Below are 19,637 nucleotides of genomic sequence, written 5' to 3'. Positions count from 1 at the left end.
ACAGTTTTAAAGGTTGTGGCCACCCCACAAACCTGAACAGTGTATAACAACATGATCACTTTAGAAAGTTTTCACCCTGCAATAACTCTACATTTTATAAAGGTTATATTATTGAGCATGCCTTACAAACATTTTGGAGGCCAGGTCAGACGTTAACAGTCAAAAAGCTATTTTGCGTCATGTGTGTCTCACGGTAGCGTGGCCGAGCGGTCTAAGGCGCTGGATTAAGGCTCCAGTCTCTTCGGGGGCGTGGGTTCGAATCCCACCGCTGCCAATACTTTTTTCTTTCTGTTTAAAAGAAATCATTGCTGTCTACCTCAAGTACATTTTATATGCTGTAACTGACGTGCAGATATGGTGTCAAAATATGCCAGTATTCGGTGTGTTGACGTTTAATGTCCGTGACAACGTCTGTAGTCTCATTACATCAGTGAAGTTAGTTTTAAGTTGGATATTCGACAGACATTCGCAAGCCGCTCACACAGGAAGTCGGCACACGCTGTAGCCGTCTTCTCCGTGTGTTTACTGTAAAGTCTGTAATACCGGTGCACTTGAAATGTGTAAGCGGCTCGCGAATGTCTGTCGAATATCCAACTTAAAACTAACTTCACTGAAGCAGTCTACTTTAGCCACTTGTAATAGCCGCCTTGTAAAAGACACGTGAGCGATTTGTGATTAAATTGCGGCACATTTAATTATTATTTTATGTCGTAGAACAAAACGTTTAAATATCTTAAGCCCGTGGTAACAACAGACCTTATTTCAGATATTTAACCAAAAAAACAACTATGAAACGTAACCGGATGTGCAAGAATGCTAACTGATTTCCGGATGTTAGCACTACAGACTACACCACTCTATTGTTCACAGACAAGAGTTCTGTAAGCGTTTTAACCATTTATCCTTCAATACTCAGCAGCAGATTCTGCACATTGTATTTATTAACAGTTATACTCGACTCTTACTTTGGTATCCAAGCTCTCGCTTTCAAAGCTCTTCCGGTTCACCGGACAGTTTTTTCCACAGGACGAACTGTACTTCCGGGTCAAACCCGCCTGGAACTTCATAAACCATAACAGAAACCCTCCGCGTTCAAGGCGGTTTCTACCTGAAGTGTTGTCAGTATTAGCTATTTTAATCAGCCGAATCAAAGTTTACGCTAACTCCACCCCGACATGGCCGGTTTACCTCCCGGAGACCCGCAGCTGGTCTCAATGATCGTCAGTCATCTGAAAACACAGGGACTCTTCGACCAGTTCAGGAGGGACTGCCTGGCAGACGTCGATACAAAGGTAACGGCTCAAAACGTCTTCATAATGTCGAGGTTTCGACTGTTTAGCGACTTTTAGTATGTTGTTTAAATGATAGTGAAACATTTCTGGGTGAGTCTATTTTAAGGAACATTTAAATCATGTGTCTGTTTTGCTGCATCACATTATAAACACATCCTGTAACGTTGACTCAGGTGCTCAGGTGGACTTCAACTTGGAGACATGGTAAAGATGGACAGGTCACTTGTAGGAGCCGTTATTGAGTCAGGACAGCTGTGTTATTGACCTGTGATAATTTAAAAATTTCCAAATAAACCAATATATTCCTTCTGACCAATGTATTATTTCAACAGCAGATATTGGCCTTTCACTGATTTATCAGTATCATATAAACTTCACTGTTTCAGTGCACTGGTGTCCTTATTGACATTTACGTTGATTGCAAAACTATAAAGTATCCTGCCTTCATTGAGTTCATATCTTTTTTTACAACCACATTTGAGGATCCATTGCAAATAATTTGTATTTATGCATGTGTATATTTATACTTAAATGGATAGCTCAGTGGGTAAGACAGCTGTGCTTTAGTACAGGAAATCAGGGGTCCGAATCCTGGTCAGGGCATGGCTGTCCTTAGGCAAGGTCCTTCACTCAGTTATAAGTGAAGAAAACAGGAGAGTCAAAGTGGCTTGGACGACGCCGGGGTCAACAAGGTCTGCGTCAGGTGTCAGTGAGAGGGTGTGGGACCTTTGGCTACTTCGAAAACCCAACATCTAGACTAACAAAGAAACAGCTTCTAGCTCAGTGTTCCAACATCTGCAATCGGAAACAGCTGTCACAACTAGAGATTGATGAGGTTCAACAAACACTCTACGGCAAGGAGGAACCAGGACGACAGGTCAGGGCGGATATATCATCATCTCCACACTCTGAGATTGAGAGTACCAAGCCCCAATAACAACACCAGATACGCTTAACACACTGAGTGATAAAGTCTGCTGGCTGCACAGGATACAGGCCACCGACCGGTCGCCCAGCGGGGTAGTTTGTTGTTTGCAGTATTGTTATTCAATAATTCATGTTTTACACTTATGGGCTATGCATGATGGGATTATCTGGGATCATATTCTTGCTTTTTCTCTTGCAGCCAGCTTACTTGAACCTGAAACAAAGAGTGGACAACTTTGTCTCTAATCACCTCTCCAACCACACATGGAGCCCTCACTTGAACAAGAACCAGCTGAGAAACAACATCAGACAACTCGTGCTGCAGTAAGTGAGAATGAAGCGACGCCTCATTTCCACCTCCTGTTCTTCATCTCTGCGTTGTGACGTTTAATAGCAAATTTTATGTGCAAGAAGTTAAATCGAACTGTTCTTCCTAGATCTGGGATGCTGGAGCAGGGAGTGGACAGAATCGTGGCCCAGGTGGTGGATCCCAAAATCAACCATATCTTCAGGCCACAGGTGGAGAGGGTGGTCCGTGAGTTTCTGTCGCCTGGCAGCTGCTCTGAGGAGCCACCGGCCCCGCCGCCTTTAATGGAGATCAAACCAGACAACAGCGTTTTTGAACAAGGTTTCCACATTTAGTATCTTTCTTTCATGAGACAATGAGGAACATTCCCGTACAATTAACCACACAACCAGTATACAAAAACAACACAGATGTAGCCAAACAACAAATAACACTCTACTTACACTCTACTACATTTTTGCAGCCCCATCTTCTGCTCCAGCCACCACCTCAGCCAGCGACGCCATGTCCATTCTGGACACCATAACATCTCTCAACCAGGAGGCCAGCGTCAGGGCCAGCTCAGCCACAGATAAAGGACGTAAAGGCCAAGCCTCAGATGAGTTCATGCAGCTGGTGGAGGAGGGCGAGCAGGACATGAGCATTGATGAGGAAGGAGACGGCCACTATGACGGGAGGACACCGGACGAGGCGGAGGAGCTGGCTTCAGAGGTCCAGGCGTTAGAGGTGAAGACAGAGGACACTCAGGAGCAGGTGGATCTGGGGAAAGAGGGGTTGATAGAGGAGGTAAAGATGGAAGAGGAGGAGTCGAGAGGTCAGGAGCTGACAGAGGAGGAGAAAGATAAAGGCGCCACCAAAGCGACCGGAAAACCCACAGAGGAGAAGCAAGATGACGAGCAGCTGAAGTCTACAAGTCAGGCCAAGCAGAAAGCCAGAGAGAGGATAAAGGAAGGTGAGCTGTTGTACACTCTGAATGTGTTTTTAGTCTGAGAGAAGTGTAACCTGCACACACAAGATGTTCAGATGTGCATTTTCTTGTGGTAGACATGGACGTCGGGACATGTTAGATGTTTGTGGTAGATCGTGTAGATATTAAATATTGGTGTGTTTTTTTCCCCACAGAATACTTTTTGGAGGACTCGGACCTGGACGGCCTGAGCGACATCACGGTGAGCTCTGTCCACACCAGCGACCTGTCGTCATTCGAGGAAGAAAGTGAAGATGAGGAGCAGCTGTCTGAATCCTCTGAGGAGGGGGAGCTTCCACCAGATGGTCTCAACTTTTTATTCCTGTCTGACACATTTTAAGCAGTTCACTGTATTCAATCTGATGCCTCCTACCACAGATAGATAGTTTTGAGCTCACCTCACGGTGTTGGACCTTTTGTGTGTTTTTCTTTCACCAGATCAAGGTGAAGAAGCAGAAAAGACACAAGGCAGCGGCGACGCGGGAGAGGAAGATCGTAAACCTCGTCGCAAGGCCTACGTTCACAAGCCCTTCCTCTACTCCCGTTACTACAGCGACTCGGATGATGAAGTCACAGTGGAGGAGCGTCGGAGATCTGCGGTAAGTTGTACAGCATGAACTTTAAAACCACAAGTTTTTATGGTCCTTGTTTTGTCTCGTCATTGCTCTCTCTTTCTGTCCTCAACTGTGTTTTTACAGGCAAAGGACAAAGAGGAAAGGCTGCTCAAGAGACAACAGAACAGAGAGCGAATGGAAGAAAAACGTAAACAGAAAGCAGCGCAGGCCGAAGAACAAGGTGTTTTTGTCTTTCTGTCATGCTGCCTGTCCTCATTGTTCCCATCTTAAAACTCTTAACTTGTCCCTTAACTTGTAACTGTAACCGTTTACCAAGCTTTTTTCCCTACACAGACCACAAAAAGCAAAGGAGTGGGGACTCTGCTGGGCTGGAGGGCCCCAGAGCAAAAGAGGCTCGCAAGGAAAGGAAAGTTCTGGAGAAGAAAATGGCTCTCAACAGGAAGAGGAAGCTAGACTCAAGGTAGAGAACCGAACAGATGCTGCTAAACAAAACCATCAGATGTTTACAGTCACACCGAGCTAAAACTAAATGCATTCATCTATCTCATCCCTCAGGAAAGACGGAGATGTTTCGAGCAAAAAGAAAGGAGATGCAGAAGGATCCAAGAAAGCGGTAAGTGTAAAACAGATTTCATCATAGGTAACATGTTTGACCTTTGATCGTTGAGATGTAAGAAGCATTTTTGTGTTTTGTTGTTTCATAATTAGGAGGTAAAATCTACATCTTCAAGGACTCCACAGCCGAAACTAATCAGAAATCTGTCAGAATCTACATCGTCCGACGAGAGGCACAGGAGGATGAGTGGCAGCGTCTCAGAAGATTCCAGTGAAGCCAAAAAGCTGTGCGACAAAGGCAGAGCACACTCCTTCTTCCTGGAGTTGGAACAAGGTTCCCAAGAGGCTCTCAAACAACGTTCAGTTGGGAAATTTGATAGGTTGTCCCGTAAAGAGCTTCACTCTAAAGAACGCAAAGAGAAAGAGCGCAGCTTGTCAGATGAACACGCCAAACTCAAACAAAAGCAAGAGAAAAAATCTGAACATCAGGCAGACGAATCTCAGCAGAAGGAAGGTGCTGCTGGTAAAGTGTCCTCTGAAGAGAAGAAGCCTAAGATTAAAAGCGAGAAGAAAACCACAAGAGAAGGAAAGCCGTCTGTGTCAGAGGCGGTGGCAGATGAGGGTCCTAAAGATGCTGCTGTCAAGAAGGCGAAAGCGCCATCTCTGGAGGCTGTCAAAGCAGAGAAGGACAAAATTAGGGAGAAGGAGAAAGATAAGGAGAAGGGCAAAGAAAAGGAAAAGGTCAAAGGAGAGAAAAGTTCAGCTAAAAGTGATTTCAAACAGCTGCTTCGTCCCGATTCTGCCGGCTCCTCTGAGGATCGGTCTGACATGGAGCCCGGGACAGACAGCAGCAAGAAGAAAGATAAACACTCCAAGGAAGTCCTGAAGAGGTCCAGGAGCCACACAGAGGACAGGCCAGGAGACAAACCCAAATCTAAAATGGATAGCAAAGACAGTGAGAAGGAAAAGACCAAAACAGATCAAGACGGCCAGAAATCAATAAAGTCCAGCTCTGAAACTGACAAAGATCCAAAAAGGGTCAAGCCAACAGAAAGAAAAGTGGAAAAATCTAAAACGAAATCGAAAGAGGAAACAAAGACTTTGCTATCAAAGACGGATAAAGTTCAGAGTTCAGAGGTCAAAAGCACAGGAGGTGTATCCGTCAGCAAACCTGAGACAACGAAGGAGAAGAAAAAAGAAGGAAATGCAAAGGAACAACGTAAAGTCTCAGAGGAGCCTCTCGTTGAGAAATCAGAGAACAAGAGTGCAAAGAAAAAACTGGAGAAGAAGGAGAAAGTATCGGACAAGAGAGATGATAGTCAAGAAGAGAAGAAAGCACCTAAAGAAGACAAACTGGAAAAGTCTGATAAATCTTCAAAGTCTTCAGTTTCCTCGCTGAGTCTCGATGCAGAGGAGCTGCCGAAGAAACGCTCTCTTTTCCAGGACACAAGCACCGACTCCGATCCCGTCACCACCACCGTCACCACCTCCTTCTCAGACGACACCTGCGACGCTTTAAGCGACATCACCCCCGAGCCACCTGAGGGTGAGACGGAGTCACGGCTAAGTGAGATCCCATCTGTGCCAGCCGAGGCTGACGCTCTGCTGACTCTCATGGACGTCTGCACCTCAGCAGAGGCGAGGCTTCCTCCTGATGGCAGTCAAGAGGACAAGATGGTTGAGATGACTCTGCAGGACGCTGATATGAAGATGAAAGAAGCGGCTCTGACTCTGCTCTCCATGGATCCTGACAGTACAGTGTCCTCCAGCTTAATTTGCCAAGATACTAGGGAAGAAACTGAGGTGATTCAGACTGCGCCACAACCAATGGAAACCGCTACAGCTGAACAAGACGAGCAACATCCTCCGATGGACGTACAAACAGCTGCTGAAGCTGAGTTCACGGCCACTGAGCCGTCACCAGTTACATCTCAGGAAACTGTTGAGCTTGCTGCTGAAAAACCAAACGCTACAGGTAAATGAAAAAACTGATGGCAAAGTGCATTGTTGGCTACTGAACATGTCAGAACGTCTCTCTAAATGTAAATATGTATCTCTTTTATAGATGTGTCTGACACTTCAGAGAAGGAAACGGACGTTGTGAGGGTGGAAATTTCTGAATCTCGGCTCTCGGCTTCGCAGGTAAAGAATACACATTTATCAAATTAAAGGTCCAGTGTGAAGGATTAGGTGCAGATATGGAATACAGTGTTAGTATGGACGGGGCGGGAGCAGTTGTTGTTGCTCTGCCATGTTTCACAGTAGCCCAGAATGGACAACCACTGGTTCTAGAGGCCGTCTGTCATGTTTTTCGTGGTCAGAGGACGTTGAGACGAAGGCTTTTCAGTTCTGCAGCCTCGCTGCGAGATGCCACTTAATCCTACTCTCTGGACCTTTGTCCTGTTCACCCACAAAGACATCCATCCATTGCCTTTTATTTAGCCTTTTTCACTACTTTCTTTAAGCTTCGTTTGGATCAAAGATGTAAATCTTTACTGGCATTTTAATCATTTTATTAACTCTTGTGCAGATCCAGATAAAGGGACGGATGTAGGAATTTTGTTCTCACTTTCTTTAACATTGCGAAACAGGGCGGGTTCGATAACTTTCCCATGAGTAATGATGGATCATGATGAAAATCACTCCTCTGTCTCCACACAGGAGGATGACACTGCATCAAATGAATGTCAGGCTCCTTTAAATGAAGATGAAGCCAAAGGTACAGAAGTCGCTCCTGAAACGAAGCCTAATGAAATAACGGCAGCGCCAGCAGCAGGAACTACTGAAGAAGGTTTTCTTCTATCTCCTATTTTAACTTAAATTCAGAATGTATTTCTTGTTTTTTTTATCAGTGCAACTATTTTATTTTGTGATCTTGATGGAGGTTTTTTTTCTCTACAATATTTCAGCTGCTGATGCAGTTGTGTGTGAACCAGAAGAGGTCAGAGGAGCCACAGAGGGAAGTGCAGCCTCAGCTGTTTCTGATGCCACTGAACAAGTCTCAGAAATGTCCAGTGAACAAGGTGAGAGCTTGAAAACACTCAAACTAAAAGAACAAGATGTTTTTTCTTGGGCTAATTATTGACCGTAGCAAATTATTGTTACTGCAGAACAAACTGAGCCAGATGTTGAAGACACAAAGTCGAGCCCCAAGGTGAGGAACCATTCATGTGCTGGTTTACACAATTTAAATGTTTTACCATCTTTAAGCTTTCACGTGAGACTAAAATCCAAAGTCATCTTTCTTAAACAACAGACAGAGGAAGAGGTGGCTGAGGACAACCAGGCCAAGATGGAAGTAGATAATAGTGAGTCTTGTCTCTTATCCGGCTTGGACATTAAAATCTTTCTAAATACTGTTATTGTATCTGATGGATATTTAAGTAAATTCATAAAAAGCTGTAAAGTCGGATTACACATTTAAACAGTGCCTGTTTTTGACCCCAGGTGAAGCAGAGAGTAAGACGATGGAAAAAGAAAACGTAGCAGCAGAGAAGACTGATCCACAAACTGTGAGTGTTTAACATCAGTCACGCTCACTTACACTTTGTTTAGATGTAAACGACCGGTAACATCTTATTGTTATTATTATTCCTTTCGTTGATCTGTGTATCTTTTTCATAAATTATCTTTAGGTGGAACACGAAGTCCCGGAGAAAACTGAGGAGACGAGAGAAAGTGGACCTGACAGTCAGTTCAAACTTGTCAAACAAATCAGTGAGTCGTGTGACTTTTAAAACGCTGATTATTACTGATTTCATCTCGTGTCTTTTCTTTTCCTCCACTCCTTCTCAGTCATCGCTCTTTGTTCTGTATTTTCCAGGTAACGTCTCCAGCACAGACAGCCAGGACGATGAGAAGGGGTCGGACATGTCAGAAAAGGTAACGGCAGACGGTTTGTTTGATATCACATATGCAGTAAATGCAGGTTGACACAGCGCTGCCTGCTCTCTGTGCTGACACTCTCTGTCGTGTAGGAAGAGAAGATGGAGGGAAGAGGGAGACGTAAACGAAAGCTGTCCACTCACAAAGTCGCAGCAGTGAAAGAATCAGGTATCGTAGCTGAAATGATAAGAAATTGATCTGAATTTTGAAAAATTCTGATTGCACTGATGAGCTCCTCCGAGCCACTTTACTGTCTTTGGAATGAGTTTTGACTTTCACAAAATAATGTGTGAATTTATGTTTTTGGTCCTGATCAGGTGACGAGAAGGATGAAATGGAAAGCAAAGAGCAACCGTCAGCTGAGGTAAATACAACCTCCACCTCTTTCAAAGTAAAATCATATCTTTGCAAAAGTTCACAAACAAACAGTGGAGAAGCAACAAAAACAAACATTTGCAGGTAAATGTTTTGATTTGACATCTGCGTGTGTTTGCTCATGATTTTGACTGTTTTTTTCTTCAGGAAACGGATCAGGAGAAGGCTGTGGCAGTCAGAACACCACGCAGGGGTCGATCATCCAGAACCAGCGAGGAGGCGGAGAAGGAACCCGAGAAACTGGAGGAGACTCCGAGTCGCGGAGGGAGACGATCGGGAGCTGCAGCCAAAGGAGCCGCTGCCGGTTAGATTGTTTATTGTTACGGTCTAAAAACGATTGTGATTCGTTGGGGTTTGAATTGTAGAGATGGAAGATTATTTAGGCCTGAAACACATTATGTGCTTTATATTCAGGAATATTTAAGTGTACTTTAATCATGGTTGTAGTATTGTCCTGCTGTCTCTAATCAAGTAGGTTGATGGGTGTTGTGTTTTGACTTTTCTGTGATGTTCCTCTTATTTTAGCCTCAGATGATCAGAAGAAGGATGAGAATAAAGACGAGGAGAACGCTGATAAAACTTCACCAAGAAAACCAGCTGAGAGTGACGAGGTACGTTAACATGCAACATGAACGTTACCGCTCAAAAGTTTTGGGTCGCCCAAAAAATTTCATGTTTTCCATGAAACCTCCAACTTTAGTTCATCAAATGAGTTTGACAGGATTTCTTTCAAAAGGAAATTTGAGTGACCAATAATGTTATGTGATGCGTGATGTATACACGTTTGATAATACACACATTGAATATTACAAGGACTGTCCACATTTCCGTGCATGCAACATTGTGAGTTAGCTGTCAAATGTAAAACATTAGTCGCTACACAGGGCATTTCACTGTACCTCATCTTTCATAGTGTGTTCACAACATTTCTTTCAATCTGTAGACAACTGAGGAGGAAAGTGTGCCAAAGAAAACTGGACGGCGAGGAAGTCAAGTGAGTCTGCCGTCTCCTGTTCCAGAAGACACTGAAGCTGCAGGAAGCTCCGACTCCAAAGAGACCAGCGACACACGTATGTCTGTTTTTATTATTCAGGTCAAATATATGAACTCTCCTTGTATTGTTGTTTAACTGATGGAAGGAACTGTGTGTGATTTCCTGGATTAAGCACTCTGTAAACGGTGAATAAAGTTAGTTGGACTGTATGGAGAGGTGTGGCTACATGTCTGCCAGAGCATTACACACTGAAAGAATAAGTGAGCCAAACCTCAACGGCTAGTTTGTGCTCTTCAAAGTGCAAAGTTGTGAGTTAAACCAGTATTTATTTTGCTGTCAACAAGCTGTAAAATGGTAGGAATGAGTAATATGGAAATTATAGTTGACATGAGTGAAGGCTTGTAGCTTTTCCTACGAGTTAAGTGTAAAAAAGATGATGGGATACATTTAACATTTCATACCAGGTACACCAGCAGTGAAGAGGAAGAGGTCAGAGGAGACGGAGGAATCTGTGGAGGTGAGATCTGTCGTCTTGGTGGATTAAAACTTTAAACCTGTATTCACTTCTCTGGTTATGTGTCTTCATGTGTATTCAAATTATAATTCTGCAGGAAACCCAGACTGAAGAGGAAGCAGAGACGGCCGACAGTCGACAGGAGGAAAGTGAGCAACAGCCTGAAAAGGATGGTGGTAAGAACACACACACGCTTTTCCTCCAGTGAAATTATAATTTATAGAACAACTACAGCAAATGTTATTCCATACTGTGTCCAAAACACACAACTTACAACCATCACACAGTGTGGTTGCTTTGATCATTATAGTCTCTCTGCACATTTATCTTTGTTTCCAGGGTGTTCCCCTTCAGTGAGTCAGGCAGAGGAAGAAGTCAAAGAGGACATCTGCAGCGAGAAAAAAACAGATGAGGTGTGTTGGTTTGTGTTATTAGTCGTTCTGTATGTTGTAACAGCTGTATGTGCATCAGTCACTCTTCCTGTAGTCTCTATTGTCTGTGAGGACTTGAACATGTTTATACCTGCAGTGCAGAACTTTTGTCTCCCTCTTGTGGCAGAGAGAGTAACTACACAAACACTGCTGAGGCACTTATGACCCCAAAGGCTCTGCACCACCTCTATCTGCTGTAGCAGAGCCAGCGTGGCAAAGACGCCACAGACTCGAGATTTAAAAAACTCTGTAGTACTGTTAAATACTATAAATACTACTCCTCTGACTATACCTCATTTATATGTAAAACTCCAGCGGTGCAGGTTTAACCTAAGTCTTTCCTTTTGAATGGGGGAGGTTATATTTTGGCACGTGTCCGTCAGTGTTTGTCAGCAGGATTACACAAAAACTATTGAACAAATGTCCATGAAACTTGGATGGAGGTTGGATCTTGGCCCAGAATGGACCCCATTAACTTTTAGTGCGGATCTGCATAACGGGACAGATCCAGGAATATTTCCTGACTTTATTTAACATTGTAAGATGTTACGGATCTTGAGAATTCTTGTTTGAAATATCAGAAGATGAAGGGTTTTAACTATTTGTTCATGTGTCTCCAGGTTGAGGAGGAGCAAACCCAAGAGGACCAAGAGACGACTCCAAAGAGAGCCGGTCGGCGGGGACGACCACCAAAGGCAGCAGCAGCAGCAGCCACAGAGGACGCAGGTGAGGAAATGCTTGATCTAAAGAAGAGGCTTTCCACATCGGAGGTGGGCCGTCCCAGCGTGGATCCAAACAGCTTCAGGGGAGGCTCAGTGGACGGAAGTGGAAAAATATTAACATTAGTTATCAGAAGGAGTGCACATGAAAAGGGATACAAACTGATAGTTTAGTTATCACGTTCTCTGTGTCCGTGACCTTTTTTCATTTCTCCCAAAGACAAAAAGGCCGAAGAAAAAGAAAGTGAGCAGAATGACGAAGAGGAGGAGGAGGATGATGCTGAGAGAGATGGGGAGGAAAAAGGAACTGCAACCAGAGCGACCACGCGTTCAGCAGCTCGCCTGGAGGCTGAAAGGTAGTCTAACAGCTCGTGGACACAAAAGAACCAGACAACAACAATAATATGTCGTAAAATGTAATGATGTAGTGGTGGACGCGTCATCACTCCAGTAAGACCCATAATTCAAACTTTATTGGAAATTTGTTATTTATTAACAACATTTGCGGTAAAAACCTGCAGTAAAGCGAGTAATTAGAGTTTAATTAGATCACCTAAATCTTAAAAACATGTCACCAGAACGCTGCAGATGAATTCAGACAATAATTCATGTTGCAGCGAACTCATCAGTGCAGTCACAGGTCTGAGACCCTGTCAGTGATGTTTGTCGCTGCATGTTTGCACTCCAGCGGGCCTCGTCGCTGTCACATCCTATTAAACGAAAGCTGGGGAAGATTTAGCACTAAAGCAACAACTGTTGTTTCATATTTGTTTTTATTGCTCCTCAGAAACAAGCCAAGTAAACCATCCACCCGGGCAAGTCGACAGAACGGTAAAGAGGAGACCGCAGCTGGCACACGGTGAGTTTGTCTCATTGAGGTTCAGCAGCAGCGACGAGCTTAAAGGGGAATCCGACCAAAACTGACTGCTGGGCCGCTGCTCTGTGAAAGAGGACATTTTACCAAACGCTTTCCCGGAATTTCAAAATGTTTTTGAGGTTTTAACCCCAAAAATAAAAACAAGAAATCCTTTCGAGTGGCCTAACCTGTTCGTGCACTACAGGTACAAGATCACTGTTAATAAAAAAAACAACAACCTGGGAATAATTTGATTTGATCAGAAGCCAAAGCAGAACATTTTATCATATATATAAAAATATATACATATAAAATAATCTATTTATTTTATCAGCAAATAAAAATACTGATTCTGATAATCAAAAAAGTGTTTAATATCAGCAATAGGCTAATAATTTGTCGACCCATACATAATACACAGTTTATACATGCATGTAAATATATATATTTATTTATTAATATGCCATTTAATGCATCAAAATAAACATTATGAATAATGTTTATTATTTTAAATGTGACAAAGTGATAATTCAGTTTTAATTTATTTCTATATTTATTTACCTTTGTATTAATCCCCCTTTTTTTTACTTACCATCTAATTTTTCATCGTATTTATTATTTTCTTCATTTTTTAAAATAATTTATTTACATATTTATTTCTGTATTCTTTTCCTTTCACATTTTGCAAAATAATACATAAATACAAAACTTATAATTATACAACTTTTGAATACAATTTACAAAAATGTCCTTTTTATTTAACACATCACTGGTTAAATGTTGAATATCATTGTTCTGATATCTTCACCCACCTGCCAACTCACTTCTTTATATTTTATGATTAATGATTATTTCCATTCCAACCGTCGGCAGATGTTTTCTAATCATATGTGTGATAAGATGTATTCAGGCTTTCTCTCTTGTTTTTCTGAGGATTTACTTCTTCTAATTCTGCCACTTCGTAACTGGAGCAGATTTCTGACATAAATGTTCCTTTATTTTATTTTTGAACTCGAGGTCCAACATTAACATTACAAACATCTTCAGGGAGTCTTTTAGAAATCCATCTTTTCTCTATTCAAGAGGGACCGCGCTCACTCCAGGCTCCACTCTGTGCACTTACATGTAATAAATGAGGGCTGGTTATTGCAACACTTCTCATGAATAACTCTTGAATTAACAGAGACACATTTTGACCAAACACGACACTTTAGACAAACGCACTGACACTCGCTCCTTGTTTCCCTCCTGCAGCGGGACGAGGGGCCAGGCAGCAGCAGCAGCGGCGGCGAAGGGGGGCCGTAAACGGGAGGCCAGCCCCCCTGCGGTGCGAACGCGGGGAGGACAGAAATCGGAGGAGCCCCCTTCCAAGAGAGCCAAACGCTGAAACCTCTGGCGGCCGGTGGACCGGTTTGCCCCAGCAGTGTTTTTCTCTGCACTCCGTGTCCAAGTCAGTCCTGTTGTCGGGGGTCAGAGAGGCTCTTCGGTCAGTCAGCATGTGAAGCTGTTTCTGCTGCACTGACTGTAGATATTAAAAAAGCTCTGGATAGTATTAAACACTTAGCTCTGATAGTTGAGTGTAAACCTGAGGATCTGTGTAGGAATCCCCCCCCCAACCCCAGAATACTTTCTACCGCGCTACGCCCATATGGTTTGGATCAGACTTCATCATTCCTCCGTTTGTTCACTAATGCCCAGCGAACCAGAGTGTTTCAGGCCAATCAGAGGCCTTAAAGCGCAGACGAGTCGTGCGTCGAGATAAAGAGGATGAATGCAAACTAGGCCGGAGACTGTTTCACCTCCACGGACAAACTGTTACACCTATAAATGATAATCTGGTGATTTGTGAATCCAAACTCTTGTACATAGAAAAGCACTGTGAAGTGTTCATTGTGAATTTGTATTCATTCTGTGAATGACAGGAGGAGTTTTTCACTGTTTTTTAAGTTTGTTTTTATAAATATTCAGAGGGTAAAGGAAGTTTTTGGGTATTTTTTGATTGAAGTAACAGCAGTATTAGTCAAACACAGGATAAACACAACAGTCCACGAACAACACAAACAAAATGTGTCTTACTGTCTAAATAGAGGTAATCTAGTTATTAGTATTGTTTTGGAGTTAACTGTATAACACTAGAGCGCTGCAGGGAGGGAGGATTTTTGTAGGTTGACCTGGAAGTTTGCATCACCTTGGTTCCCTCGACAAAAAGCCTGCAGGATTTTTCCATTGGATTTTGGAGAAAGAAAATAATCTCTGTGGCAAACACAAGTGTGCGGTACTTGGATGTTTCGTTCAGCAAGATTATCCACTTTTAAAACATAAATGCATTCGCCAGAAGTCTCATTTAGCCACTTGTTAGCAGCTGCAAGGTAATGCTTTTTGATTCAATCGTGGGGTATTTACTGACATATTTTGTGTTTGAACATGAAAATCTCTTAAAGGTAGGGAAGGTGATTCTGGAGAAAGATGATTGTTTGTTGAGTCTCTCCCAGGTTATAAATACTGACGCTTTGGGTTTGAATTTACGGCCGAATACCAACTCGATCAACTCTCTCTCACTCCAGACTCGCCTTCCCTACCTTTTTAAAGGGTGTTAAACAATGATTTTATTTCAGGTGTTCGACAGAATATCCATTCAAAGATCCACTGAGTCTGGGAAGAGGGAACCAGAAGTGTAACTCCTAAAAATGATTAATTCCTGCAGCTCTCTATACAACAGTGTTACATGTCCTTCTTTCCTGTAAATGTAAAGTTTTTGTTTCATAAATGTAAAAAATGCTGAATGTTGTTTCCTTTTCTTAATTGTTTCAAGCAGATATACATCAGTTCAGGTTCTTACCACTAAAAACAAATTCATTTTGAATTTACACCTCATGTTTTTCATTTTGAGACTCACATTTTACTAATTTTCACTTTTAAAAAAAACAAACCACTTTACAGCATCTGAAAAGAAACAGCTGAGTTGTGCTGCCTCTGTTTTTTGTTTGCAGAAAATACAGATCTTTTTATTAATTGACCCCTATTATGTCTCCAGCGTTATCTTGTGTGTTTCCTAAATGGATGTGCTGTCTGTAAATGTGTAAATAGCCTGAGACGTTAACCAACCACCTGTGAGCGGAGAAGAGGAGAGGACATTCCTGCCTGCTAATGGGGGATAAAACTGACAAACTCAGAATGAAATATTCCACCATCATTAACACGTTAGGAGGCTTTAATCGCTGCACCTGAACTTACTGGATCCAAACTGCACGGAGGGAGGTTACGGAAAGCCCGAGCTCTCTCGACGAAGTTTCCAACCATTCCTGCGGATTGCTAAATTTGATTCCTTAAAGGTGTACCTCTCAGGTATTTCCTGGTGCTGCAATCCAAGCCTTAAAATATTAGCCCGACAGCTCCAATTTAAAGGTTTTGGATCAGCTTTCATTCAGCCGACCAGGCCTGGCAGACGAACAGCGCTCCTTTCACTCACCGATGCCACTGGAGCCACTTGAGACGTCATTTTTATTATAGTCGTTCGCATTGTAGTCCAAAATGATTTTTGAATTTGCCAAGCAGGTTTCGAACGCTGAGTATCAGCAGTTTGAGACACATTAGACCGATTTATAGCGGCAGGTTTTTATGTATGAGACGGAGGACTGTTTCAGCTCAGCGGGGACCTCACATTGAGAATTTCTTTAGAATAATAGAGAAAACGGCAACACGAGATAATCTGAGTGTTTGGGGCCGACGGCTGCTGCATAAATCTGAGCAAGTGCTGAACCTGCAGTACCAGAAGGTACTTTCCACATATTGTAAGAAAAACAGGTTTAACAATCACAAAAGTCAGAATTTTTCCCTCCTTTGTACTTGTTTGATGTAATTTATAATGAAACAGATACTCAGTTTCTGACTTTGGGGACTTACACACACCGAGATGAAGTCCAGTGTGAGTTTAAAGTCAGAACACATCATCATTTACAGCACGTCACGCTTCATCCAGTCCATTTTATTCATAAAATGTCAGTTCACAGCGAAAGCTATCTCTGTTCACTTGGAGCAGGTCTCAACCAGAACTGGTCACTCCTCTGGATCCTGTTTACAAGCCCGGCAGCTGAGTTCTGGACAATCTGGAGCCGCTTTAATACATTTTTGTTCGAGGCGTGAGGAGACGATGGCGTGTAAAACTGTTTCTGTGTCTTTGTCAGATTAAATAGGTCATATTTTAGAATTAATTCAGAGATGATAAAACATAATACTTCACAAGTTTTGTTGTTTGGTGCTCAAGCTTTTCATTTTTTACAATGCATTCATTCATTCATTCATTCATTCATATTTGGTTTATTTTCTGATTTGTGTGTATGATTTCAAAACAGTTTAAACAGGAGCAGGAAGAAGAAAAGTGTGTAATCACAGCCCCTTTCTTAATAATAACATAAAACACTGTAGATGCAGGGGGGCAACCATTCTCTGGGATCGGGCTTATACAACAGAGCTCCCCTCTTACAGGGGAAAAAATGATAAAAAATAATCAGAGTCATAAAAACTTTATTGATCCCTGAGGGGGCAAAGTAAAAGAGAGATTATTAGACAATATAAATGGAGAATAGTAATAAGAAATAAGAGTAAGTAAGAATAAAATGTATAAAATAACTAAGAAATGTGCATTATAACTATATGTGACAACTTTATTTATAGTTTTAATGCACATATCTTGTAGTTATTTTTTATGTTTTATTCTAATCTACTCATTTAATTTGTATCTTTTCAATATATAATCTAAAAAGATAATGCAACATAAATCTGGATAATGATAATAACTTTATTAATAGAACACTTCTAAAAACAGAGTTACAAAGTGCTCAACATATTTACAACATGAGGGAGTCACAATGAAAAGCAGGTGTTACTGTGGAAAATACAAATATAAGGACAACAGAAAGATTAAGGCAGGGAGACAAAATGAAGTAAAAGCTGAATAAAACAGATAAAGCGTCTGAATGTTGGATTAAAAGCAGCTCCATGTGAGCGGGCGTCCTGACGTTTGGAGGCTGTAACAGTGAACGCTCTGTGGAGCTGATAGCAGAGTTTGGCCTCATGATCTCAGGCAGCTCGTTGGGTTGTAGGGGCAGAACAACTCGGAGACATCCAGGTGCCAAGCCAGACAGGGCCTTAAAAATGATTACAAGTATTTTAAAGTAAAGAAGCTAAAATAGCTGTGATGTGGTCACTTTTTTAAAAACCAGTTAAGAGTCGAGCTGCAGTATTTTGTGTGAGTTTGAGGCAAAGGAGAGACTTTTGAGAGCGACATGTTCACGGGGAGTTGCTGCAGTCAAGGTGAGAGACGACCTCTCCAGATCAGAGAATGACAGAAAGGTGGTTGATAAAAACAGGATTGGACAACATTTTTACGTAGAAGTCTAGTTTGTACAGAAGCCCTGAGGGGGAAGTGAAGATTTCTTTTTCTTCTGGTGATTTAATAAGTCTGATCTGAACTGTTTTCTCTCCTGTGTTTGTTGAGACTCGGTCTCGCTCATGCACGTACAAAATTCTCCTGAAAGTTTTTTTTTTTCTCGTGAATTTTTCTTTGTGCAGTTTCACACATGATTTTTTTTTCTCTTAAAATTTTGAAATCTGGTTTCACACATGAAAAAAAAATGTCTGGAAAAAAGATTTACTGTTTCACTCATGAAACATTTTTTTCTCATGAAAGTTTTTTTTTTCACTCCGTTTCACAGATGCAAAAAACTTTTTTTTCTCCAAAAAAAAGTTAAAGAAAATTGTCCTGGAATAAAAAAAACTTACTATTGTAACTACTTTGCTGGTAACTTCATCTATAATATTACATTAAAATGTATTTTTTTAAAGAAAAAAAATATTTAAAAAAAAAAAAGATTTTTTTTTTTTAAGAAAAAAACTTTTTTTTTTAGAAAAAAACTTTTTTTTTTCTTTAAAAAAATATTTTAAGAGGAAAACAAAGTAATTTAAAATTGTCCTGGAAAAATATTTTTGCACCCGGTTTCACACATTTTATTTTTATCTTAAATATATTTTTTAAAATGTGTGAAACCGGGTGCAAAAAGTCTTTTTCAGGAATTTTTTTTTTTTTCTTTTTTTGAGAAAAAAAAGTGTTTGCATCTGTGAAACTGAGACAAAAAATTTAATTGAATGTGTGAAACCAGATACAATTTTTATGTGTTACATGTGTGACAATGAGTGAATTTTTTTTTTATTCCAGGACAATTTTCTTTAACTTTTTTTGGAGTTTCATGTGTGAAACCAGATTAAAAAAACAAAAAAATCATGTGTGAAACCGAGTAAAGAGAAAATTCACGAAAAAAAAAAATACTTTCAGGAGAATTTTGTACATGCATGAGCGAGACCGAGTCTCAACAAACACAGGAGAGAAATCAATTTAGATGAGACGTAGAAAAACACCAGAACAAAATATTCCTCTCTTTTGGCCCTCAGGGCTTCCGTAACTTTAAGTGCGAGTGCTTTAAGATCAAGAAAAACACGTTAAATACAACTTGAGAAATTGTTATAGTAACTACTTTGCTGGTAACTTCATCTATAATATTACATTAAAATGTATTTTTTTAAAGAATTTTTTTTTTTTTTTTTTTTAAAGATTTTTTTTAAGAAAAAAAACTTTTTTTTAAGAAAAAAACAAAAAAAATTTCTTTAAAAAAATATTTTAAGAGGAAAACAAAGTAATTTAAAATTGTCCTGGAAAAATGTTTTTGCACCCGGTTTCACACATTTTATTTTTATCTTAAAATATATTTTTTTAAATGTGTGAAACCGGGTGCAAAAAGTCTTTTTCAGGATTTTTTTTTTCTTTTTTTGAGAAAAAAAAGTGTTTGCATCTGTGAAACTGAGACAAAAAATTGAGTTAAATGTGTGAAACCGGATACAATTTTTTTGAAGAGAACATGTTACATGTGTGACAATGAGTGAATTTTTTTTTAGAGAAAACAATTTAGATCAGACGTAGAAAAACACTAGAACAAAGCATTCCTCTCTTTTGGCCCTCAGGGCTTCCGTAACTTTAAGTGCGAGTGCTTTAAGATCAAGAAAAACACGTTAAATACAATTTGAGAAATTGTTATTGTAACTACTTTGCTGGTAACTTCATCTATAATATCACATTAAAATGTTTTAGTTGATTATATTTTATGTTCATAATGAGAATCTGCAAAGCCACTAAAGCTGCCAGATAAATGGAGCAGAGAGAGAATGAAGCAATGAAATAGAGTTGTCC

General features: G+C 40.9%; 1 protein-coding gene across 2 annotated transcripts; it reads left to right on the top strand.

The window, feature by feature from the left end:
* Positions 1 to 1,053: 1,053 nt before the first annotated feature.
* On the top strand, positions 1,054 to 15,419 carry bod1l1 (biorientation of chromosomes in cell division 1-like 1). 2 transcript variants are annotated; one of them, XM_084352973.1, is made up of 30 exons: positions 1,054 to 1,292; positions 2,419 to 2,543; positions 2,657 to 2,847; positions 2,990 to 3,478; positions 3,649 to 3,798; positions 3,932 to 4,092; positions 4,192 to 4,288; positions 4,402 to 4,528; positions 4,624 to 4,681; positions 4,777 to 6,598; positions 6,689 to 6,765; positions 7,285 to 7,414; positions 7,533 to 7,646; positions 7,734 to 7,777; positions 7,880 to 7,931; positions 8,071 to 8,135; positions 8,259 to 8,340; positions 8,447 to 8,505; positions 8,601 to 8,676; positions 8,826 to 8,872; positions 9,031 to 9,187; positions 9,409 to 9,494; positions 9,827 to 9,953; positions 10,342 to 10,394; positions 10,489 to 10,567; positions 10,731 to 10,804; positions 11,443 to 11,548; positions 11,762 to 11,897; positions 12,329 to 12,400; positions 13,652 to 15,419. In XM_084352973.1, the coding sequence occupies exons 1-30, from the start codon at positions 1,176 to 1,178 to the stop codon at positions 13,782 to 13,784; spliced, it is 5,106 nt and encodes a 1,701-aa protein (XP_084209099.1). In that variant the 5' UTR covers positions 1,054 to 1,175; the 3' UTR covers positions 13,785 to 15,419. The 2 variants fall into 2 exon arrangements, with proteins under 2 accessions (XP_084209099.1, XP_084209098.1); XM_084352972.1 differs by having other exon boundaries at positions 7,877 to 7,931.
* The last annotated feature ends 4,218 nt before the right edge of the window (positions 15,420 to 19,637 follow it).

This window comes from Pagrus pagrus (assembly GCF_965226575.1).
Source record: "Pagrus pagrus genome assembly, chromosome: 5".
NCBI classification, from domain to species: Eukaryota; Metazoa; Chordata; class Actinopteri; order Spariformes; family Sparidae; genus Pagrus; species Pagrus pagrus.
Note: the sequence above shows the minus strand (reverse complement) of the source record. Positions and strands in the feature narration are given on the sequence as shown.